The sequence below is a fragment of the Nycticebus coucang genome, chromosome 18, assembly GCF_027406575.1.
Source record: "Nycticebus coucang isolate mNycCou1 chromosome 18, mNycCou1.pri, whole genome shotgun sequence".
In the NCBI taxonomy this organism is placed as follows: domain Eukaryota; kingdom Metazoa; phylum Chordata; class Mammalia; order Primates; family Lorisidae; genus Nycticebus; species Nycticebus coucang.
The window spans coordinates 25,756,959-25,782,177 of record NC_069797.1 but is presented as its reverse complement, the minus strand read 5'-3'; the positions used below and the strand labels follow the sequence as shown (position 1 = coordinate 25,782,177).

The following is a 25,219-nucleotide window of genomic DNA, read 5'->3' as shown; positions in this document are numbered from 1 at the left end:
GTCCTTGGACCCAGAGACCTGAAGATCAAACGTTGGGTCCTGGAGACAACTCCCCTCCTCAAAAGCTCTACCAACTTAAGAAATCTTGTTTCAGCAGCCTAGTAGGTCTGTCTCTGATTCTTCTCTGTTAACTGAAAAAAAATAGGAAAGTGTTGTAAAGATGTCAGCTATTCCTAAATTAATATATGAATTCAGTGCTAGCCCTGGCAAAATGCTAACAGGATCATTCTTTAACTTGATAAAAATGATACTAAAGTTCGTATGGAAAAAGTATGCATGCAGGAATAATCCAGAAAATTACAAGAAAGAATAATAAAGACATGTCTAAACAGTCCAAATATTTAAAGATGTCAGTTTTATGAATGTTAGAAAAAAAAAGGCAAGAGAAACAGATAAGGGGAGATTAAATCAGCATGACATCTAAATGCAATGCAATTCTTAAGTGGATCCTGATTTAATAAAAAAAAAAGCTATATGGCACATTTTGGGAATAATCAAGATCTGTGTTTAGGATACATATAAAATAAAATAAAATTGGGTGGTGCCTATGGCTCGGTCAGTAGGGTGCCGGCCTCATATGCCAAAGGTGGTAGGTTCAAACCCAGCCCCAGCCCCAGCCAGTTGAAACAGCAGTGGCAACTGCAACAAAAAATAGGTGGGCATTGTGGTGAGCACCTGTAGTCCCAGCTACACAGGAGGCTGAGGCAAGAGAATCACCTAAGCCCAAGAGTTGGAGGTAGCTGTGAGCTGTCATGCCATGGCACTCTACCGAGGGTGACAAAGTGAGACCCTGTCTTAAAAAAATTAAATTAAAATTTATATATAAAATTAAATTAAAATAAAATTATTCTATCAATGTTAAATTTTTAATTTTAGGTTAATGTGAGGGTACAGACAATCAGGTCACAACATTTGAATTTGTTAGGTGGAGTACCTTTTGGTTAAATTTTTTAAGTACAATAATGACACTATGGTTGTACAGGAGAATGTACTTTAAGGAGACAAGTGCTGAAGAATTGAGGGCAAAGTGTTGGTGATGATTGCAACTTATTTTCAAAAGTTCAGGAAAGGGCGGCGCCTGTGGTTCAGTCGGTAGGGCGCCGGCCCCATATACGGAGGGTGACGGGTTCAAACCCGGCCCCGGCCAAACTGCAACCAAAAAATAGCCGGGCGTTGTAGCGGGCACCTGTAGTCCCAGCTACTTGCTGAGGCAAGAGAATCGCTGAAGCCCAGGCGTTGGAGGTTGCTGTGAGCTGTGTGAGGCCACGGCACTCTACTGAGGGCCATAAAGTGAGACTCTGTCTCTACAAAAAAAAAAAAAAAAAAAAGTTCAGGAAAAAGGCTTGGTACCCATAGCTCAGTGGTTAGGACACCACCGAGGCAGGCGGGTTTGAAACCAATCTGGGCCTGCTAAACAACAAAGACAACTGCAACAAAAAAATAGCCAGGCATTGTGGCAAGTGCCTGTAGTCCCAGCAACTTGTGAGGTTGAGGCAAGAGAATAGCTTAAGCCCAAGAGTTAGAGGCTGCTGTGAGCTGTGATGCCACAGCACTCTACCATGGTTGACATACTAAGACGACTCTGTCTCAAAATAAAAAAAGTTCAGGAAAAAAAATACAAATAGAGATAAAGCGAAATATTAACAATTGGTAAATCCAGATGAAGATCTTCATCTATTGTTCTTTCAAGTCTTCTAGGAGTTAAAAACTTTTCAAAATATAAAGGTAGAAAAAGATGATAATAATTGAAAATAGTAAGTCATTACGCATACTGTACATACTTACAAAATAAAGAGAGTCAAAAAAGAAAATAATTATAACTTATAATCACATGCTTATGGATACAGAGATGACTGCCACTAACAGTTTGTTTCCGTATACAGCTTTCCACAATTTTTTTCTACACATACTATCCCCTTTTAAAAAGAAATTGCCCTTACCGACTTTAAGGGAGGTAACATGGCTGCTAGTAAACCCAAAATCCTCTTCTGGGAACACTCAGCAAACACTTGCTCAGGGCTTGAAGTAACTGCCTTTTCCTCTGTTGGATTCTGAGATGACACTTCTGAATCTTCAGCACCTGAGTGGTAAAGACACCGAACTTTGAAATTTTGCCTGGTTCTTCACATGTTCAAACAGGCAAGTAAGCCCCTGCACTGTCCCTGTGCTGCTACAGAATAAGCCTGGGACCTCAAAGGCCTATCTATCACTGAGCATATCTGCGCTCAGCCATGCCCTTCTCCAGGAGCCCTCCCCTGGGCACTTGCTCGGCATCTTCTGGCATACTGTATCATTTGCATTTATTGTTTTTAGGAAGCAGAGCGCCACAGCACCTCTCCTTTTTCATCTTCCAAGTTCTGCTCCATCCCTACACACCTGCCATGAGGGATTTCTGCTCTGTGTTCATCTGGGGCTTTTCTACTTCAGAATCTTTGCTCAAGTTGTTCTTTCTGGCCTGAATGCCTGTCCCCACTGCAGGACCCTAGCACATTCAAGGTCCCCTAAATCTCTTCTTCATGAGGCTTGTGTGGAAACAACCTGTTCCAGAGAGATACTAATCGCTGTTAACACCTACTTACACCTCTCTTCTGGGCAGAATCACATTCCACCTCAAAGTACAGTTACTGGCACTTTTGTCTTAAACCCTCTAGATGGTGAGCTCCATGAGAGCAGGAATTATGTGGCTATGTATCTGATTCAGTCCCTGTTTCATCCCCACAGTGCTTGGCACATAGAAAGCACTTGTAAATAAAGGGAATAAAATAAGAGATATTTTCAAAGTTTTATTAACACCATCTGAACAGAAACTGAGACACCAGGTGCCCTCAGTTGCTGATCAATTTCAAATTATATGGTCAGGGATTGCATGTGTGAATTTTAAGATGAAAGAGATCTTTACCTGGAAGTCCTGTTTGTGGGCTAGCATCTGCAGGCGAACCTGAAATTTGGGTCTGGCACGAAGGATCCTTCATTAATGACATGCCTTCATTTGCCTTGTTTCTCTGCTTATGATCTAAAGGTCTGACCTCCTCACAAACAGCTTCCCTTCCCTAAAAAAAAAAAAAAAAAGTGTAGGCCAGGTGCGGTGGTTCACGCCTATAATCCTAGCACTCAGGTGGATTGCCTGAGCTCATGAGTTTGAGACCAGCCTGGGCAAGAGTGAGACCCCGTCTCTAAAAATAGCTGGGCATTGTGGCAGGCGCCTGTAGTCCCAGATACTCGGGAGGCTGAGGCAAAAGAATCACTTAAGCCCAAGAGTTTGAGGTTGCTGTGAACTATGACGCCATGGCACTCCACAAACAAGGGCAAAAAAGTGTAAAAGAATTAATGTTTCTTATAACGAAATTTACTCCATTAATATTACAGAACTGTTTTTTGTCATTAGCCAAGCCATCTACATAGACCAAAAAACTTGAATCTCATTAGAAAATGGTATTTTTCTTTCTTTCTTTTTTTTTTTTTTTGGAGACAGAGCCTCAAGCTGTAGCCCTGGGTAGAGTGCTGTGGAATCACACCTCACAGCAACCTCTCACTCCTGGGCTTAAGTGATTCTCTTGCCTCAGCCTCCCAAGTAGCTGGGACTACAGGCGCCCACCACAACACACAGCTATTTTTTGGTTGTAGTTGTCATTGTTGTTTGGCAGGCCCAGGCTGGATTCGAACCCGCCAGCTCTGGTGTATGTGGCTGGTGCCTTAGCCACTTGAGCTATAGGCACTGAGCCAGCATTTTTCTTATAATGAATGCATACTCCAATTAAGATGGTAACCATTGCCTCACCTCCCTCCACCTTCAAAATGGCCCTCTGTCACAGCCTGCAGTCACATAAAAAACAGCTCTATTACAGACCTCTAATACATTATATTCAGCTTTCAGATATGGAAAGTTCTTCCTCTGGGAAAAAAACAAAGTTGTGAATTTCCTTCTAGTATGCCTTGGTGACAACCTTTGATGTACTTATGTACTTTTTTTCCCTTCATAAAAAAACAAATAAATCTTTATAGAATAACTAGAAAATTCTTCATCTCTAATATCTTTAATAATATTATGAATGTAACATATACATCAAATCTAAATCCTAGAAATACGGTATTTTTTTTCACTGCCACAGATGAAACTATTTTATTGACAAAGAAAGTGGCATTCAAGAGGGTGTGGGACACAGTTGTGGGCCATGTACTTTTCCTCTCTTAGTTCTCTCTAGAATTTGCTTTTGGTAACATGGTAAATATTCATAAAAACAATCACAGATATCACTTAATCAAACAAAACTAGACATCCTAAACCTACATACTTAGACTCTCTTTACCATGTTCTAGCTTTCTTTCTAGTTGTTCCTTATTTTAACAAATTGAATAAGCACATACTGGATGCCCTTTTAAGAAACCCATTCTGGGGCGGCACCTGTGGCTCAGTCGGTAGGGCGCCGGCCCCATATACCGACAGTGGTGGGTTCAAACCTGGCCCCGGCCAAATTGCAACTAAAAAATAGCCGGGTGTTGTGGCGGGCGCCTGTAGTCCCAGCTACTCGGGAGGCTGAGGCAAGAGAATCGCTTAAGCCCAGGAGTTGGAGGTTGCTGTGAGCTGTGTGAGGCCACGGCACTCTACTGAGGGCCATAAAGTGAGACTCTGTCTCTACAAAAAAAAAAAAAAAAAAGAAACCCATTCTGGCAATGAAAGTAGTTAAGGAGGCAGGGTGTGGTGGCTCAGGCCTGTAATCTTAGCACTCTGGGAGGCCGAGGCAAGTAGATTGCCTGAGCTCTCGGGTTTGATTCCAGCCTCAGCCAGAATGAGGCCTTGTCTCTAAAAACAAATAGCCAGGCCTTGTGGCAGGCGCCTGTAGTCCCAGCTACTTGGGACGGTGAGTCAAGAGAATCGCTTGAGCCCAAGAGTTTGAAGTAACTGTGAGCTGTGGTGCCACAGCACTCTACCGAGGGCAGCCAAATGAGACTCTGCCTCAAAACAAACAAACAAAAAAACAAACTTGTTAAGGGAGCTTCCACTGGAACTGGGAGACATTTCTGTGACCAGGAGTCTAGTGGTGGGCTGCCCAGATCGCAAGGTGACAGCTTTCAGCCTGAATTTTCTGAGAACTTAGAGTCCCCCAGTGATCACCTACGCACCTATGGCCCTCAGGGTGCTTTCCCCTGTTGTTGTACAGGCTTATATGTAGAATCTAGGCTATGTGGAAAATCTTCTATCCATGGTTGGAGGTAACTCAGCTCTGAGTCTTGGAAGGCCAAACTTGACTTTAACTCTTTGGAGGCAAAGATGGAGTGCTATACACCACCAAACCTTCAGAAGGCACTGCTGTGTCTCAGGGGCAGCTAACTTATCCTCCTCTCTCTGAATTTTGTAACCTCAACATCAATCCTACACTCACCTTCTTTCTGAGAAGAAAGATGGTGGTAAGACTGTCCTAAAAGGGTACTGAGCTACTTGCCGTTTTAAAATTATACCCTCTGGAACGACCTCAGATACCATGCCCTGTGCCTTGTGGCACACTGTGAAGGCAATATAATTCCAAAGTTTTGGCAAATAATTTTAGTCTTTATCTTCTTTCCTGCTGTCACAGGACTATAAAAGGTTACCGCGGCTACACCCTTTGGCACCCAAGGGGGCCTTGTTACTGGCCTGAGGCCACTGCGGACAATCTTCTGAATGATGCCTCTGATTAAGGCTGGTTTCTCAGTTGCTTAAAATAAAAAGTATCTCTAGTTGGGCGGCGCCTGTAGTTCAAGGAGTAGGGCGCCGGTCCCATATGCTGGAGGTGGCGGGTTCAAAACCCAGCCCCAGCCAAAAACCACAAAAAAAAAAAAAAAAAAAAAAAAAAGTATCTCTAGTCACTAGAGGAAGGGAAGGGTAGATACCTTTAATAGGGCCCTGGGATTTGCTGGAAGCATGTGAGAGTTCAGAAACAGTGATCTATACTCATGGCCTGGGTGGTATGAGGTTCTTAAGGTTATCATTGTGGCAACACTCAGGTTCCATTGTGGGGATGGTGGTGCAAATTGTGGCTTTGCCAGAGGACTAATAGACTGAGTCAGAGGGAAGATACCCTGGTGTGCCTAGCTGTTGGTAAGAAGGACACCCAAAAGGTGAGGACAGCACAGGAATAAAAATAATGCCCTAAGACCTCTTTGGAAAAAGTTCCATTCCAGTTTCCAGACAGGGAACGCCTAAAACAAGCCTGAACATCTTTCTGTATCAAAAATTAACGAAGTATTAGACCACCAGCCCCATGCACTGGGGGTGGCGGGTTTGAACCTGGCCAGGGCCTGCTAAACAAAGAAACAAACAAAAAAAAAAATTAAGGAAGTAAAGAAAACTACAAATATAGTCTAGCGAGGGGGAAGAGAGAAGTAAGAGGGCGACTGGTGGGTTCTCCCCTAACGTGCACAAAGCAAGGGTGTTCAGTACGCCCCCGGTGGGTGAAGGGCTCAACTACAACTTGAATTTAACCTTAGAAATGAAAACTATGTGACCTAAACATCTGTACCCTAATTAATCTAAAATTTAAAAAAAAAAAAAAAAAATTAAGAAACTGCTCGAAGGATAATAGAATAATGGCAACATATCCAAAGGACACAAAAGCCAGCTAAAGGAGTTTCCACTGGCCAAACATGGGACAATTTGAGCACCAAAATTAAAATAAAAAGTGACAGATTTTGATCCATTGAATAAAATCCCTCCACAAAAAACCCAAGTCCTGGTATGACACACCTCTTGGGGACGGGACATAATTATAAGAGGGACTTTACCTAACAAATACAATCAAAGTAACCTGGTTCTTTATACCCTCAATGAATCCCCAACAATTAAAAAAAAAAAAAAAAACCCAAGTCCATTCTGATATAAATAAATGAGTAGATAAATGGGGAAGCACAGGGCTTATGGGTGGCCAGTTGAGCTCACGAGAAGATACAAATACTCCTGGGCTGAGAGAAGAAGCTTGCTGATTTATCCTCTCTCTCCAGATAATGTTCTCTCTGCCTCCACCAAAATCTAAAGGTGGTTAAAATGCTGCTTGAATAAGGGGATTTGTAGTCAAAAATGTCAGCAGTTCAAACATAGGGTTGATGAGTATGCGGCCTGTCTTCTGCTGGCTCTCCAGCTTATGAAGATAATTATAAGTTTTCATGTTTCTGCCAGCCCTTCTGTTTTTGTATTCTTCTACATTAGGGAAATCCTTGAAAACAGTAATTTGACATAGCCAGAGGATGGCATTATCAGCGGCTCCTGAGGCAAAGTTGGGGGTATTTACAGCATAATAAACTCAATTTTTCGAGGAAGCATCACAGAAGCAATGCTGCGCTGGTCCATAACACAATCTTTAGTGTCACTGTCACAGGTTATGCCTGGATCCAGAAAACCTTTTCTGTTTATGTACCTATATGTAAATTATTGTGTCTACCTGGTAAACAGGAATGTTTAGTATCACCTCTTTGTTGACTGGATATAAAAACAGCTATACATATAGCGTTCATCAAGGGCTAGGAATTAATTTCTCTAGGTGCATAATCTTGTTCAAGCCTTATAAAAACCACCAGGAGGCAGTAATGGGAATAGGTAACAATAACATGGAACTTACTATGAACAACACTGTTCTAAGTACTTTACACACATTTGCTCAAAGTATGTCACATATGTAACTGCTTACAACAACCTCATATTATAGGTATTATTACAATCCCCATTTTACAGATGAGAAAACTGAAGCAAGGTCTGCCAGAGCAGGGATCTGAACCTAGCTGCCAGTCTCTGCTCTTCACCTCTCTCTATGCTGCCCCATTTTTGTGGCTCTCTTATAGTTCAACCCATGATTCTGCATAGTAAGGAATTGTTATTTACATTGCAGTGTACAAAGGGGCCTGCCTCTGACAGTGTCCCAGCATCATGGACTGCTTTCTTCTGTAGCTGCTCCTCTGATGTTCGGGTGGGCACAGTGGCTGGCAGGTCCTGATTTGCTGGGGTGGGTTCACCATCTGGCAATATACCAAGCAGTGCTAGAGCTTTAAGACCTGTAGGAGAAGCAAATAAAAGAACAGTTAGATGTCTTATAACAAAGGTTATTTTCAGCAAGTGCCATAAATACTTTGGCACTATACAGAAACAAATGACAGAGTTCTATACAAACCAAATCCTAGAGTACTGAATATACACATCCCTGCCTGTCTGAATCAGCTCCTGATCGCAGATGGGGATAGCAAGGGATACCTATACTTTATTAACAACAGAAGACAAAACATACAACAGGATTGTTTGTTTAGGAAAATCATAAACATTATGTAGGTCACTATGAAAGTTTTGAGACAGAGTGTTATGGTCCATTACCTAACTTTTTCTTTTTTGAGACAGAGTCTCACTCTTGCCTTGGGTAAAGTGCCGTGGTGTCATCATAGCTCACAGCAACCTCAAACTCTTGGGCTCAAGTGATCCTCTTGCCTCAGTCTCCCGAGTAGCTGGGATTGTACTTTCAGGCACCAGCCACAATGCCTGGCTAGTTTTCTATTTTTAGTAGCGACAGGGTCTCACTCTTGCTCAGGCTGGTCTTGAACTCCTGAACTCAAGCAATCCATCCGCCTCTGCCTCCCAGAGTGCTTGGATTACAGGTGCGAGCCAATGCACCTGGTACAACTAGATTTCTAAATTCCTATTGGCAAGTGGATAATAAAAGCACTCTGAAACTAATACATATCATGGGTGTCCAACCTTTATTTTTATTTTGTAGAGACAGAGTCTCACTTTATTGCCTTCAGTAGAGTGCCATGATGTCACAGGACTCACAGCAACCTCTAGCTCTTGGGCTCCAGTGATTCTCCTGCCTCAGCCTCCTGAGCAGCTGGGACTACAGGCACCCGCCACACCGCCCAGCTATTTTTTGGTTGCAGTTTGGCCGGGGCTGGGCTTGAACCCGCCACCCTCGGTATATGGGGCCAGCACCCTACTCACTGAGCCACAGGCGCCACCCCCAACCTTTATTTTTTTCCAAGCTTTATTTTTTTCTGCCACACACTGGAAGAACAAGAGTTGTCTTGGGCCACACATTAAATACACGTATGAAAACACTAACAGAAGCTGATGTCAAAAATAAAGGCCTGTGCATACTTTTTGTGATATCCAATATCACAGATAAGCAAAACAGTCCTCAAATAATCTGCATGTGGCCCAAAGGCCACAGGTTGAACACTGTCAGTTAACAGTTAACAGTTAATGTCAGTTAACTAGAGAATCCATTACTTAAAGAGACATTTAAATTACTTAAAGAGACATTTAAATGTCTTCAAGGTTTTTAACATTCAAGTTATTTTTGCCCTAGCATTCCTCAGTAAAGTCAGATTCATCAAGAAATTTTTTTTTTTTTTTTTTGTGGTTTTTGGCTGGGGCTGGGTTTGAACCCGCCACCGCCGGCCTATGGGACCGGCGCCCTACTCCTTGAGCCACAGGCGCTGCCCTCATCTAGAAATTTTGTTAAACTATTTTACTTCTAAACAGCTCTCATCTAGAAAGCAGTTTTGTGGAAATAGATTTGCATTCTTGGTTTAAAAAAAGTTTAGATGCCTTTAGCAAATTTTGGTAGATTCAAATACTAAATATTCTATCCACAAACATAAAGAGCGTTAATTAATGTTTTTTAACATCTTCATGTAAATATTTGACAGAAATTAAATGTCACTTTAAGGCCAACATCTGTCTCAAATACAGCTGCAAACTTAAAATTGAGTTCCACACCAGGGTGAGCCCCTCGATGGAAAATAGGATTTTGTTGCCTCTAAGCCAAGCACAGTATTCATATTTTACTTCAGCTGAGGCTTTTCCTTTGGCTGAGGGCGGTTTGGTCTCTGTAGGTGGGGACAGTCACCTTTGCCCTGGTGAGCCTTCATCAGACAGTCCCCGACGAGCTGCATACACTGGCTCCGCAGGGTGGTAGCACTGCCACGGACTTGGGGGTCCAGTTTCTCCCCATCCATGTCCTCTGCACTGGCCAGGTGGGCACTATAGAGGGCCAGGGCAGCGAAGAGTAGCCAGGAGTAGTTGTGGATGTAGGGCTGGATGAGCTTCTGCCGGTCGCTGATCCGGATGGTCACCATAGGGTGGGCTCTGATGCTGTGGGTAGGTAAATGGCTGCAAAGGCAAGATGTACTTAAGGCTCACAGGCCTTTGTGAGATTTCAAAAAGGAGCACAGGGCCTCAGGGGAGCATGTGCTTAGTCACAACTGGGTACCAATCAACCCTAGGCAGTGGTTACTGAAGATGTAAAGAGAAGTATGGGCTCCCTCCCCAGAAAAATGGACATATACAAGCACTGGACACACCATTTCAGCATTTCACAACCCCCAGAAGGTTGTCTATGGACACTAGGCTAAGTAAGAATTCTTTGTTGTGATTTTGCAAGGTGTGGTAATAGCATTTTGGTGATGTGGAAAAATGCCCATGATTTTTAGAGATGGACATGAAGAACGTAGAAAGGAAATGACTTAAGGTCTAGAATTTACTTTAAAACATTTTGACAAAGAAGAAAAACAAAACAAAACAAAGGAATAAACTAAGCATGCATAACAAAATCTTCCTAACTGCCAAATTTGGATAATGGATATATGGGGGTTCCTTATACCAGTCTCTTTATTTTTGGGTATGTTCAAATTATTTTATTAAAAACTTTTTTTTGGGCTCAGCACCTGTAGGTCAGTGAGTAGGGCACCGGCCACATACACCAACGCTGGTGGGTTCGAGCCCAGCCTAGGCCTGCTAAACAACAATGACAACTGCAACCAAAAAATAGCCAGGCATTGTGGCGAGCGCCTGTAGTACCAGCTAGTTGGGAGGCTGAAGCAACAGAATCGCTTAAGTCCCAGAGTTGGAGGTTGTTGTGAGTTGTGACGCCACAGCACTCTACCAAGAGCAACACAGTGAGACTCTGTCTCAAAAAAACAAAACAAAACAAAAAAAAGTAAGGATTCCCCCTTTCAAGCAAAGAAACACATAAAGAAAAGGCTTCTTGACTATAGTCAATCTGAGACATACCCACAAGAAAATTTCTTTGCTGCATAGCATCCGAAGCAAAGATCAAAGTCATAACACACATTGCAATGTATCCTCCGGCCTATGATCAAACCCTGGCAGTGGTCACAGGTAAACTCCATGTTGACCATTTCATGGTCATCTCCATGGCCCTCAGGCTTTACTCCGCCTGGGGAAAAAAAAAGGCAGTGTTAGGTGGATGGGGTAGAGGGCTCCTAAAAGGACCAGATTCCAAATTCAAACCAATCCCAGCATCAAGGCATCTTCTAATTTACTACTCAGGAAGGAGGGACACAGGTATCCTCTGGAGACCAAAGTGCTCGGCCCAGGTGATTCTGGGAATATGCATGATATTCTTGGCATAGAATTTCTTGGCAATGGTGTAGTAAATTGTCTTCCTTTTTACAGTGCACCAATCCGATCCAATATATTACCAATTCTCATCAGGACTGCTGTTTGGTGGAAACAAGTCCACATCTCAGTTTGTGAGCTATCCCTTGTGACCCCTCCTCTGACAAATGTTAAGCAGCTATTGATATATATCTATTAATAGGCATTGAGGAGTAATTAGGTTTTTGTACTTCTTTTTATATTCCAGAATCATAGATGAAAACACTTTGTAACCCCAGAGAGTGAGAATGATTATTATGACAGAGCCTGGCTGTTTTGGTCCCTTTCTCACTAAGTCCAGTATAGACTCCAGGCCCTGTCAATGATCCTTCTTAATGCTCCTCAACTAATTCGCTTTTGTTCCCTCTGCTATGAACACAGTCCAGGTTCTAATGCTCTTATGACTACTCAGACTGATTTCTTTTTGTTTTGTTTTACTTTGAGACAGGGTCTCGCTCTGTCACCCAGGCTGGAATGTGGTGGCACAATCACAGCTCATTTCAGTCTTGAAATCCTGGGCTTAAGCAATCCTGCTGCCTCAACCACCTGAGTAGCTGGGTAGCTGGGACTACAGGTGCAGGGTTACCAATTGTCTAGCTAAGTTTTTTTTTTGTTTGTTTTTCTGTAGAGATGGGGTATTGCTATTTTGTCCAGGCTGGTCTTGAATTCCTGGCCGAAACTGATCCTCCCACCTTGGTATCCCAAGGTGCTAGGATTATAGGTATGAGCCACCATGCCTGGCCCTGAGACTGATTTCCTAAAAGAAATACTTATATAGACAAAACCACCTTCCTCTAGCATAGCTCTCATCATATTAATAATCTGCTTGGGGTCAGGCGCAGTCTGTCTCAAAAAAGAAAAGAAAACAAACAAACAAATAAAAACTCTGCTTGGAAAATCTTTCCTACTATCTGTAGACTATTTAAATACCTTAGCCTGGCCAAGTACTGTGGTTCACGCCTGTAATCCCAGCACTCTGGAAAGCTGAGATGGGTGGATCCCTTGAGCTCGTGAGTTGGAGACCAGCCTAAGCAAGAGTGAGACCCCTTCTCTAAAAAGTAGCTGGGCGTTGTGGCGGGTGCCTATAGTCCCAGCTACTTGGGAGGCTAAGGCAAGAGAATCACTTTAGTCAAAGAGTTTGAGGTTACTGTGATCTATGACACCATAGCACTCTACCAAGGATGAGAGTGAGACTCTGTCTCCTAAAAAAAAAAAAAAAAAATTCCTTAGCCTAATATCTCTGGGTCTCAAACTCTGGGCTCACTTGTCTTAATCTATCACTTAGGCAGACATTCAAGCTTATGTCTATAAACTCACTACAGATGCTCACTCCTTTGTCTCTGGGCTTGCTCTGCCCTTGATGATAACACTGTCTCCAATGTTTACTTATATTATTCAGTTCTAACCTTCTTAAAGACCAATTCTCATCCCACCTCCTTCACAAGCCTTCCCTCAGCAATGTTACTACTATTTCCAAACTTTTCCAGGCCAGATGTGGTCCTTTACTCCAGCCTGGGCAGCAGAGTAAGACCCCATCTCAAAAAGGAAAACAAAAGCTTTTCCAGAAACAATCTGTATCATTCATTTATAACTCAGCACACACACTCTTTATACTAAAACAGTCTTTGGACATCTCTAATCTCCCTGCTGGGCTACCACAGAGGCTGTGCTCCCAGGGCAGGAGCTGTGTCTTGACTGTCATGTACACAGAGGCATTCAACCGTGCACTACTATTGATCTGCTTTGCCTTAGTACCTGCAAGTCAAGTGCATGAAAGGATTTTTGAGGTTTACTTTTGTGTGTGTGTGTTTATTTCACTACTTATAAACACTGCATGATTCAGAAGCAAAAGCCATTTCCTGGAAATTCCACTGAAGGTGCATTGCTTGGTCCTGAGTGTTTATTAAGTACCTACACTTAGCATGTTGGAGGACAGAAGGATGCCAGATAACAAGAGCCCTGGAGCTTACCATTTAGTGGGAGATAAGTCACCCATTTGCCAGTAAATCATAGAATACCATTGGACAGTATTTTTATTTAGTACAATGGGAATTTTTAAAAATGATCAGAGCTAGAGAATTATGTCTGCAATGCCAGCAATTTAGGAGGATAAAGCAAGAGGATCACTTAAGCCCAGGACTTTGAGACCAGCCTGGGCAACAGAGAGACACCCCATCTCTACCAAAAAAAAAAAAAAAAATTAGCTGGGCATGATAGTATGAGCCTCTAAAACAGGAGGATTGCTTGGGCCCAGGAGTTCCAGGTTGCAATGAGCTATAATTGCACCACTGAACTCCAGCCTGGGGACTCTACCTCTAGGGAAAAAACCCCAAACTTAAAAACAAAACAAAATAAAAAAACCATAAAAAAATGACAGAAATGATTATTACTTTATTACTTTTGGATATGGCATATTCAGTCCATGAAATTTACCTAGAAAGCAAGTTTTGCAGAGATCCATGTCATTGCACTGCAGACATCGGTAGCGATGCGAGGGGGCAATCTCATCACACCCATCACAAGAGATGTCCACATTTAACAGGTCACAGTATCGAGCAATAAACATGTGCATCTGTAAGGCCGAAACAAACACAATTAACCAACAAACTTTCTCATGTGGCTGCTATTCTTCATTAATCAGCTTACTCATTCAACAGGTACTTAAAATGTTCCAGGCACTGTCCTAGGATCTATAGATGAATAAGCTCAGTGTCTAGTTGGGAATTCCCTCAAGCAAACATAGGATGATAGACAGTACGGTAAGTGCTTTGACAGGCAAATTTGGAGGCAGAGGGAATGCAAAGGACTATGGCTGCCAGGGAGTATTAGAAAAGTCAAGGAAAGTTTTCCAAAGGAGATAATTCCCTTGCTGAGATCAGAGGGACAAAGAGGTATTAGCTGGGTAGGGTAGGCATGGTAGGCATGTCAGATAGAGAGAACAGAGAGTTCTACAGGAGGCAAATGGGGGCAAGACAGACAAGGGTTTATGAATTGGCAATGGTTCAGTATGTAGAACACAGTCCAGAGGGAGAATAATGCGGGCAAAGTTAAACCACAAAGATTCAGGGAGACTGACCACAACCAAAGCTATTAAAGTAACCCCATGGCAGGTAATTAGGGCTGGAACTGAGCAGTAAGGAGGATGAGAAAGGTGGGGACATGAGAGGTACTGAGAAGGCAGAAATAAGGAATGTTGGGACTGGACACGGGGTCAATAAAATGGAAGGGTCAAGATCAACACCCACATTTGGATGCTCAGCTAGACAGTGGGAGTGTTCCCAGACAGGAGATAGAGCACTGCTCCTGACACTTACAGGGAAACTTTTTGGGGAGATACTAAGTGTACTGTTTCATGATCAAACAAATTGTTTTACTGGAAAGTACCTAAGGGATTACGGTATAGTTGATCTTCAGGGCTTAGAAATAAGGGAACTAAACCAGTAAGCCACTAGATGGTAGTAGACCACAGAAAATATGCCAAGTCACCTTAGAACCAGAGAATGGCTCCCCAAAGAGATGTTAACATATACGATAGGAACAACCACAAAGGCCCAGCTGACATGTTCCAATCAAGCACCACAGATGTGATAATACGAGCAAAGTGGCTGACACGGAGTAGGCACTCAATACTTAGAAAAGTAATGAATCTGAGGCAGCAGATGCCTAGCACCTGTGGTTGTGATGAACATAATACCTAATGTGGACATGGACATGGCAGCCTACCTGAGGCTGATGCCTTTACCCATCTGAATCATGTAACTCACACGTATAGGCTGATCTAAGCTCAGCAGGCCACCTTCTGGTGAGCTAGGAGCAATGTGGCCACCAGGCTTCCCACACTGCTGCTTGCCTACAGGAAGAGAATGTGCTGCCCCAGGACACTAATGCCCAGGCCCTTTGACAATCCTACTTCTCACTGTAAATTAATAAATGGCACCTAGCATTGTGTATCAGTCTCAGGAGCCAATTTTCCTGTGTTTTTTTTCTATGGGAGGGCCACTCTGAGTGTGGTCAGATCAGGATTCAAAGCCCCTCAGATTAAAAATCAGACACTAGGGTACTGAATGCCACCTGGGTGCTGGGAGACAGCTTGCCAGCACTTGCCCCAGGAAAACTCCCCTTTCCAAACTCCTAGCAAATCACTTCAGATTATTCTAGTTGAGAGGTCTTACTTTCCTCTGCTTCTCTGGATCTTCCTGGGCTATTTTTTCATACCAGGCCTCAAACATGCCATCCTGACACTCTTCCATCCATTCTGAGTTCTGCTTGGCATCAGCAAGCTCATCTTCTTCGCTCCATTGGCTGAAAGGACATAAGGAAAGAAAAGCATGCCTCTCCCCAAATCAAGGAAAGCACTGGTTAGCAGACTCTTGTGTCCTGGGGGTCTATTATACTGGGAATTTTAAAATTTTTGGGAAGAAAAGTTCAATTGCTTTTCAAAGCCCCAGGATTTGTTATGTATTTTATAAATATATACCAAGGAACAGGGAGAAGCCCTTTCCATAGTAGACTACAACAGGTGAGAGATCAGGGCTTGAACGTTTGTACCCACATGGCATAATTCCACTAGACGATCACTTGTGGTAAACCTATCACATGCCAGGCACTGGGGCTGAATAAAATAATTTTTTTAATAAAACAGAAGTTTGATTTGGACACGCTCAGTATTTACTAGCAAAATCAACATGAGAAAGAGTCAGGAGACTAATTTTGTGATTTCAGTTCTACCACTAGCTGCTATAAGACCTTGACATATGACTTAGCTCTGGTCCTCAGTTTCCTCATTTCAAATAAAGTTTCAGGTAGATAATCTCCTAAGATCCTGTTAGATGAAAAATTATACATTTCCATAATTTTGGTTTACAGTTTACCTTAGCAAACAGAATTTTAAACATACAAAGATTTGCTTGAAAGCAAATGCAAAATATTTACCAATTGAGCCAGGTGTGGTGGCTCACACCTATAATCCTAGCACTCAGGGAGGCTGAGGTGGGAAGACTGCCTGAGCTCAGGAGTTCAAGACTAGCTTGAGCAAAGTGAGATCCCATCACTACTAAAAATAAGAAATATAAGCCAGGCATTGTGGCGCACACCTGTAGTCCCAGCTATTCTAGGGAGGCTGAGGCAGGAGGGTCACTTGAACCCAGGAGATTGAGTTTGCTGTGAGCGAGGCTGATGCCATGGCACTTTAGCCTGGGAAACAGAGTGAGACTCTGCATCAAAAAAGAAAAAAGTATTTACCAAGCAACAAATACACATTCATTCATGGATGCATTCCAACAAAATGATTTCAGGCCCACTCATAATTAGCTTTGGGCTAGGTGTTGTGAGGGACTGGTGTGAAGAATGTGGTTCCAGCCCCAAGGGCTGTATCACACAGGTGCAGACAATGCTTGAGACAAGGAACAGGCCCATAGCTGAAGAATCAGCACGCTGATACCCCAGTGCTGCATCCCCTCTCTCTACCAACAGTAGACAGCAAGATGATGGCCAAGCTTAGTTAACAAGGAGGCAGCATTAATTCTGTCCCCTTTTCCCAGAATTTCTCTTCTGAGGGAGTGAAAATTATCCAAGTGCTGACTCATTCATTTCTCTCCAATTCTCTTAACACTTGCTTTTCTTCTATTCCTCTCCTTTCTACACACATGAGTGCTAAGGCATAAGTGGACTTGAGCAGAGTGGAGAAACACCATCAAAATTAGAAAGAAGCCAGGCACTGTAGCTGTAATCCTAGCTGCTCAGGAGGCTGAGGTGGGAGGACTGCTTGAGCCCAGAAGTTCAAAGCCAGCCTGGGCAACATAGTGAGAACCTATCTCTTAAAATAAAAATTGCCAAGGAAAAAGAGACTTCACATAATACTTTTTCTCAGAACTTAAGTCCTTATAATATACAAAAGGTTATAGCAGCTAACATCACACATACATGTAATAAAAAGCGTAGAAAAGAATTCTCCAGGGCGGCGCCTGTGGCTCAGTCGGTAAGGCGCCGGCCCCATATACCGAGGGTGGCGGGTTCAAACCCGGCCCCGGCCAAACTGCAACCAAAAAAAAAATAGGCGGGCGTTGTGGCAGGCGCCTGTAGTCCCAGCTACTTGGGAGGCTGAGGCAAGAGAATCGCTTAAGCCCAGGAGTTGAAGGTTGCTGTGAGCTGTGTGAGGCCATGGCACTCTACCGAGGGCCATAAAGTGAGCCTCTGTCTCTACATAAAAAAAAAAAAAAGAAAAGAATTCTCCAATTCAACAAGCTATAGAATCTGCAAAAATGCAGAAGATCCTCAAGCTCAGAGATCACAGGAGCCCCACCACACCCACGGTTCACCCAGCACCACTACGTGCCAGATGCTAAACACTGGACAGTATAACTCATGTGCTCTTCAGGTACCTTCAGAGGCAGGTACTGTTTATTATCTCCAGTGCTAAATATGAGAATACTGAGGCAAACAGGAGTTAGCCTGTTAGTCTCAGCTAGCAGGTAGCAAAGCCAGGACATTACATAAACAGTATCACGCGACAGTCTGTGCTCTCGCTCCTCACAGTCTGATCCCTGGATTTCAGACTTATACAGTGAGCACTGTGTTCTTACCTGATCACACTGTCATGGACACTTATATTTTCTTGTGACATTTTCATGAGGAGTTCTGGTAAATGAATGTCAACAAAGAAGGCAAGGTCACCAGGTTCCCAGCCCATATCCAAAAGATGAAGCAGGGCTGTCTGAACACAGGATAAGGCAGGCAGCAGGGACCTAAAGAGGCCATGAAGGTGACAGTTATCCAAGCTGCCCAGAAACAACAAAAACGACCCAAATCGGTGGTCTGATTTATTTGTCATTGGAAAGCAGAAGGGAACTCCACACTGCTGGTTTGGGTTCCTTTCAAATTTCTCATACTCCATATACTCTTCAAAGCTTGAGCAAAGAAACTCTGAAAGGTATAAAGTAAAGTTTCTGCCCAGCCGGAACTACCATAAAGGCATCTTATGGTAAAGGTCTGAGCGGTGAAAGTCACTTCCCAATAAACAGAAATCTCAGGGCCAGCTCCAAATTAGCCAACCTTATACAATTCTGATTTACAGAAGAACTGTTTGATTTAAGGTTTATGTCTAAACCATTTACTAAGGAGGAGGCTGAGAATCGGCTCTATATAAGCTTTAAAAACTATATATAAAATGGAAGTGGAGTGTCAGCTCAGGGTTCTCTTCCTTTCCTTATAAAACCACTGGTCCTATTATGAGGGGGGCCCTACACTGATTACATTATCTAATCCTAGTTACCTCCCAAAGGCCCCTCCTCCAATCAACATATGAATTTGGGGATTAAGTTTTTAACATGTGAAACCTGGGGCAATTTCAAACCATAGCATACATTTATTGCCATGATTATGAGGCCTTGTCTTTTATTCTATTATGATAGTACATTACGTTAATTGATTGTCTGTTGTTAAACTAACTTTGCATTTCTGGAATAAATCCCATTTGGTCATGATATATAATCCTATCTCTATGATATATGTTCCTGGATGTAGTTTGCTAGCATTTTGTTTGGGGGTTTCTGTCTTCTATTCATAAGAAATATTAGTCTGTATTTTCTGATCTTAGTAAATGTTTGCAGAATTATTAGTGCCTTACATTCTTCTGAGATGCTATTGATTATTATTCATTATTTTTCTCTCTTCTTCAGATTATGTGATCTTTTTGATCTATCTTTAAGCTTATTAATTTTTTCTCTTTTTAACTTGAATCTTATGTTAAGCCCTCTAGGCAATTTTTCTTATTTCAGTTATTGTGTTTTTAAACTTGAGAATTTCCATCTTTTATTAGTAATTTCTAGGTCTTTGTAGATATGTAGATATTCTTTATTTGCTGAGACATTGTCATCATACTTTACTTCCCTGGATAGATTACTCTCACTTTTTTGAATACATCTGTAATGACTGCATTGAGATCTTCATTAAATCCAACACCTAGGGCATATTACAGGCAGTTTCTTTTGCCTGCTATGTTTTCCAGTGTGTAAATTATATTTTCCATGTTTTTTGTGTGGATGTCTCTTAATCTTTTTTGAAGACTGGCTATTTTAAAATACTATGTTGCTCAAATCTACTCGGTGTTTTAATTGGGTGTTTAGTTATTGCTGAACTCTATATATTTCAGAATCACTTCATTGATACCTATAAAACACTTGCCAGAATTTGATTTACAATGATTTAGAATATGTAGATAAATATTGAATAATTTAATTCATGAAAATAATGTATTTCTTCATTTAATTAGATATTATTCAATTTTTTTTTACATCTGTGTATTATGTAGTTTTTGGCATACAGACTGCACATATTTGGTTATGTTTATATCTAAGTGCTTAATTAATTTTGTTGCTATTATATGTATGTAGTATTGTTTTTATTGCAGCTTTTAAATTGTTCATATGCTACATATATAGGAATATGATTAACTTTTGTATACTTGTATACTTGCTAAACTTACTTATTAGTTCTAAGAATTTTTTGGGGTAGATTTTTATGGATTTTGAAATGTGATTTCTAGATAGTGTGATTGGTGACATTAGTAGATATGAAATAAATAAAAAAAGTTTTTTTTCCTGTTTTTATGTCAAAGTAACAAAAAAAAAAAATAAAAAATAAAAACTATATATAGTATCTAATACATCAAAAACTGAAAATTATAGGTTATATATTCTTAGATAAACTTAGACCCGTCTACACAGATAGAAAAAAGACTGGGAGAAAATATATTAATTTAACATTAACCTCTATATGACAAGATTAGAGGTTATTTTTATTCTTTGTACTTTTCTGTATTTTTAATAGAATATGTGTTTCCTTTATAAATGAAAAAAATTTTTTTCTTTAGAAATTATAGTTATGGCTCAGTGCCCAAAGCTCAGTGGTTAGGGTGCTGGCCACATACACTGAGGCTGGCGGGTTTGAACCTGGGCCTACTAACCAACAATGACAACTGCAACAAGAACAATAACCAACAAAAAAAAAAAGGAAAGAAATTATAAAGTTATCAAGTACCTGTCATTTATGCTACCAAATCCTTTAATTGCTTTGACCAAAAACAGAACAAGTTGATAGTAAGCATCTCGAATTTCTTTGTGCAGATCAGCACCACAGCCTTCCAAGTGTCCAAAATAACTAGAAACAGAGAAAATCACCAACTCAATTACGAGCACATCTTTTACTTAATCATTATTTCTTACATGAAAAAAAGCCAAGAAGAAGCGAGCTGAATAGAGTGGCATAGGAATTCAATACAAATACAATAACTCTGGAAAGCCAGAGAATCCATTTGACTAGGTCAAGAGAGTTACCCAGCGAAGTATGGAGATAACAACTATTTATCTTTCTTTGTAAGAATAAAAACCACTCTTCCCACCACTACTTGAGTGCCAGAAACTGTGTTAAATGTTTTTCACAAATTACCTCCTTTAACCCTCTTCACACAATCATGCCACCTCTCTGCCCCCCATCACTGATGACTTTAGCACCAACCTCACTGTCATTTCTACTTTGATCCTTGCCGCCTTGGTGACTTCAACGTCCCTGGGAATGATGCCTCCATTCCTTTTTCTCTCAGTTCTCTGCCACCTTCAACTCCAGTGATCTTCTCTTCCATGCCCTTAGCCATCCCAGTGCGATGGTCATTTTCTTGACCATGTCATCACGTGATGGCATCACCTCTGAATACTGCCTTGAGGGCATCCTACTCTGATCCCAGCTTTATTCTTGCTCAATTGCTGTAGGACTTCTGCACAGCCTTTTCTTCTATGCCAGTGAGCCCCAGCCCAGGACACTACCTCCCATTCAATACTTTCTACTCCCACCAGGCTTTCTCTTTGCTCCCTTCCCAATTTAGACTCCATGGCACATAATCACACCTTGGTAAACACTAACTTCCTCCTCCCCTCTTCCTTCCTCTGTGTGTTTGCCTGAGATTTATACCTCTATCAAGATAGCTGAATGTTGCCTTGGTGCCTGTGGCTCAAGCAGCTAAGGTGCCAGCCACATACACCTAAGCTGGCAGGTTCGAATCCAGCCTGGGCCCGCCAAACAACGATTGCTGCAACCAAAAAACAGCCGGGTGTTGTGGCGGGCGCCTGTAGTCCCAGCTACTTGGGAGGCAGAGGCAGGAGACTCGCTTGAGCCCAGGAGTTAGAGGTTGCTGTGAGCTGTGATGCCACAGCACTCTACCCAGGGCCACAGCTTGAGGCTCTGTCTCAAAAAAAAAAAAAAAGCTGAATGCTGCTGACTGGTATCACTTTAAATTCATAGTCAAGATTCTCAAATAAGCACTCAAAATTGTCAGGCAATCTAGTAGGCTGGCTTTCTCAATTTTTACTGCTAAAACAGTGGTTCTCAACCTTCCTAAGGCCGTGGCCCTTTAATACAGTTCCTGTGGGTCATGACCCAAAGGCTGAGAACCACTGATCTAAAACCTTCCTGCTTCTCCTTAAATCACTACTGCCTCCTTCTCAACCTTCATTGTTTCACTGATGACCATCTTTTATTACTAAAAAAATGATACATAAGCATCCCCTCATCTTTGTACCATCTTTGTACAAACCAACTTGCACCTCTACTGATTCTGTTTCTTCCTGCTATCACTGATAGTGCCCTCTAGGTTCTATCAAAGGTCAACTTCTCTACTTATATGACTGCTACTGTAAACTGTCCCTCTATTACCACAGTAAGCTCTTCCTCATTACTGATTTTTTCCCACCAGCACACAGAAGTGCTATAATATCTCTTACCAGTTGACCCTACATTCTCCTCCCATTACTGCACCATTTCTTACTCCCCTTTAAGGCCAAATTTCTTGAACTAATTGTCTATAGTTACTTGATTTTAGCCCCCCATTTTCTTCTCAACCCAGTCCAACTGGGCTTTCGGCCCCATGGCTCCAGTAATATTGTTGCCAAACCCAGTGTGTGTTTTTCTCAAACTATCATGTATTTGACACAACTGACCATTCTTACCTTCTGAGATACATTCTTCTTTGGCTTCTATGACACCACCATCCCCTGGTTTTTGATCTACCTCAGTGGCCTTCTTGATCTCCTTCACTGCTTCACTAAGGCTCAGGCTTGGGTTCCTTCTTATCCATCTCTAGGAGGTCTCTTGGCTTTAAATACCCTCTATCTGCTGAAAGCATCCATATTCTGTCCCTAGTCTAACTTCTATCCAGAACTTTAGTCTCCAAACTCTGTTTTCTTGATATCTTTACTAGGATGTCAAAAAAGCAGTTCAAACTTAACATAGCCAAAACAAAACTTTTGATTTTTACCCCAATTTGTTTCTTCCCCTCAGTCAAATGCATCACTGCTCACTCATTGGCTCAAGCAGAAACTCTGAAACTCCACCTAGGGGTTTCTTTTGCCATGATTCCTTTCTTTCATTTGCCCTCTACATCTAATCTATCAATAAGTCCTGACAATTCTACCTCCAAAATATATCACAAATCTTATTCTTTCCTATCTCTAGTACAACTGCAACAGTTTCCTGCTTTTCTTATTTCCATCGTTTTTCACATAGTAGCCAGAGGCATCTTTACAAACATAAATCAAAGTATGCTCTTCCTGGGCTTAAAAAACTCCAGTGGTTTCCCATCTACAGCTCAGTATAAAACACAAATAGCTTCTGGTGGTAAGGGTCCTGCCTAATATTCTGACCTCACCTCCCCTGTTACCCCCTCTCATTCAGCCAGGCTAGGTTTTTTTCTGTTCCTGGAACTTTTGCACAGTTCCTTCTGACTTTAATGTTCTTTCCCCGATCTCAGCTGGTCATTCATCTCTGGGTTTACATGTCATCTCTTCAGCTGGCCTTTCTTGACCATCCAAACTAGGTCACTCTATATTAAATCACCACATGATAATGTTACTACCTGAATTTTTTTTTAAAATTGTCTGTTTCTCTTCGAAATAATAAAAACTCCATTAGAGGCTCAGCCCATAGCATAGTGGTTACGGCGCCAGCCACGTACACCAAGGGTGGCGGGTTCGAACCCGACCTGGGCCAGCTAAACAACTGCAACAACAACAACAAAAAATAGCCAGGCATTGTGGCAGGTGCCTGTAGTCCCAGCTACTTGGGAGGCTGAGGCAAGAGATTCGCTTAAGCCCAAGAGTTTGAGGTTGCTGTGAGCTATGATGCTACTGTACTCTACTGAGGGCGACACAGTGAGACTCTTATCTCAAAAAAAAAAAAAAAACACTCCATCGGAACAGGACCTTGTCTGTCCACAGCTGTAAGTATATAAACAACATTGCCTGGCATAGAAGATACTCCGGGGTTCTTAGATGAATGAACACTCACTCCGTGAGTTCTTAGACGAATGTCATTACTGTAAATGACCATTACATTTAGCTCACAGATTCCAGGAGCAAAAGATGGGTATGGGTATATGAGGAATACAATTGTCACTGGTAAAATAAAGCTGATGAATTCATTAGGAGGAATTAATATGTTTCTGTTTCAGTACTTACTTACTGAAAGAATATAACTAATTTCCTCAGGATGAGAGAATGAATTAACCAAAAATATAAATATGTATCCTGCATGTAAATGATGCAGTTATTAATTAGAGAAGAAAACTAGGGTTCCTGTAAATGACCTCTGTTTGTTTTCCTTACAGACTTGTCATTGGCACTTACTTGGTAAAATCTTTCTGGCAGGTCAGAAGTTCCAATAGGAAAAGTATAAAAGGTGGATGGAAGCAATGAGGCTGCCCGAGGGATTCGGCACAATACTGAATTATCTTCAGGACTTCCAGGATGCTCTGGGCTTGAGCTTTCTTCAAGGCAAGAACCTTCACAACACTAGAGACAGAACTCAAGTCAGAAACCCCAGCAAATTCCTGAGTGGGGACAGAAAGAAAATTTGTCCTCCATCCAGATTTGATGACATATTAATAAAAAGGAAATACTACTGTGAGGTATCAGATATTCCATGTTGGAAGAATATCAGAATCTGTTTACTATTTTTAGTCATTACTCAGCAGCATCACAAATCAGTTCACACCAACTGTCCAGAAGTCCAACAACCCACTAAAAAATTAAAAAGGAACTTTTAATTAAAAAGGTACTTTGACAGTTTCAATTCCCCACAGAGACAAAGCTTTAATTCTCAGGATAGGAAAATCCTCACTACTTTAAAACACACAACACTTCCAAAGATGTAGGGCCAACAACAATAATTCTGTCAGAAAATATCAAGTCTTGGCTGGGCATGGTGGCTCACACCTGTAATCCTAACACTCTGGGAGACCAAGGCAGGTGCACTGCTTGAGCTCAGGAGTTTGAGACCAGCCTGAGCAAGAGTGAGACCCCATCTCTACTAAAAATAGGAAAACTAGTTGGGTGAGCCCAAGAGTTTTGAGGTTGTTGTGAGCTATGACACCATGACACTTTACCCAGGGTGACAAAGTGAGACCCTGTATCAAAAGGAAGGAAGGAAGAAAAAGAAAAGAAAATGTCAAGTCTTAAATATCTCCGAGGGTTAAAATAAGACAAATTTATGACTGGTAGCTACCAAAATAAATGCTTCCTTTCATTATTCTAACAGTACATTATTAATATATAATTTACATAGAGCATAATGTACAAATCTTTTTTTTTTTTTTTGAGACAGAGTCTCAAGCTGTTGCTCTGGGTAGCGTTCCATGGCGTCATAGCTCACAGCAACCTCCAACTCTTGGGCTTAAGCGATCCTCTTGCCTCAGCCTCCCAAGTAGCTGGGACTACAGGCACCCACCACAATACCCGGCTATGTTTTTGGTTTTAGTTGTCACTA

The 25,219-nt window shown here is 41.8% G+C and overlaps 1 protein-coding gene across 2 annotated transcripts in view; it reads right to left on the bottom strand.

Moving 5' to 3' along the window:
- Positions 1-25,219, bottom strand: part of ZZEF1 (zinc finger ZZ-type and EF-hand domain containing 1) — a 149,848-nt gene that overhangs the window by 37,381 nt on the left and 87,248 nt on the right. For both annotated transcript variants that reach the window (XM_053570331.1, XM_053570332.1), the window contains exons 30-39: positions 24,082-24,246; positions 20,447-20,566; positions 17,992-18,153; positions 15,583-15,712; positions 13,844-13,982; positions 11,024-11,189; positions 9,861-10,123; positions 7,850-8,019; positions 2,900-3,050; positions 1,941-2,080 (exon numbers count right to left, since the gene is read on the bottom strand). In XM_053570331.1, the coding sequence (XP_053426306.1) occupies positions 1,941-2,080; positions 2,900-3,050; positions 7,850-8,019; positions 9,861-10,123; positions 11,024-11,189; positions 13,844-13,982; positions 15,583-15,712; positions 17,992-18,153; positions 20,447-20,566; positions 24,082-24,246 (1,606 nt within the window). The remainder of the gene's footprint in view (positions 1-1,940; positions 2,081-2,899; positions 3,051-7,849; positions 8,020-9,860; positions 10,124-11,023; positions 11,190-13,843; positions 13,983-15,582; positions 15,713-17,991; positions 18,154-20,446; positions 20,567-24,081; positions 24,247-25,219) is intronic.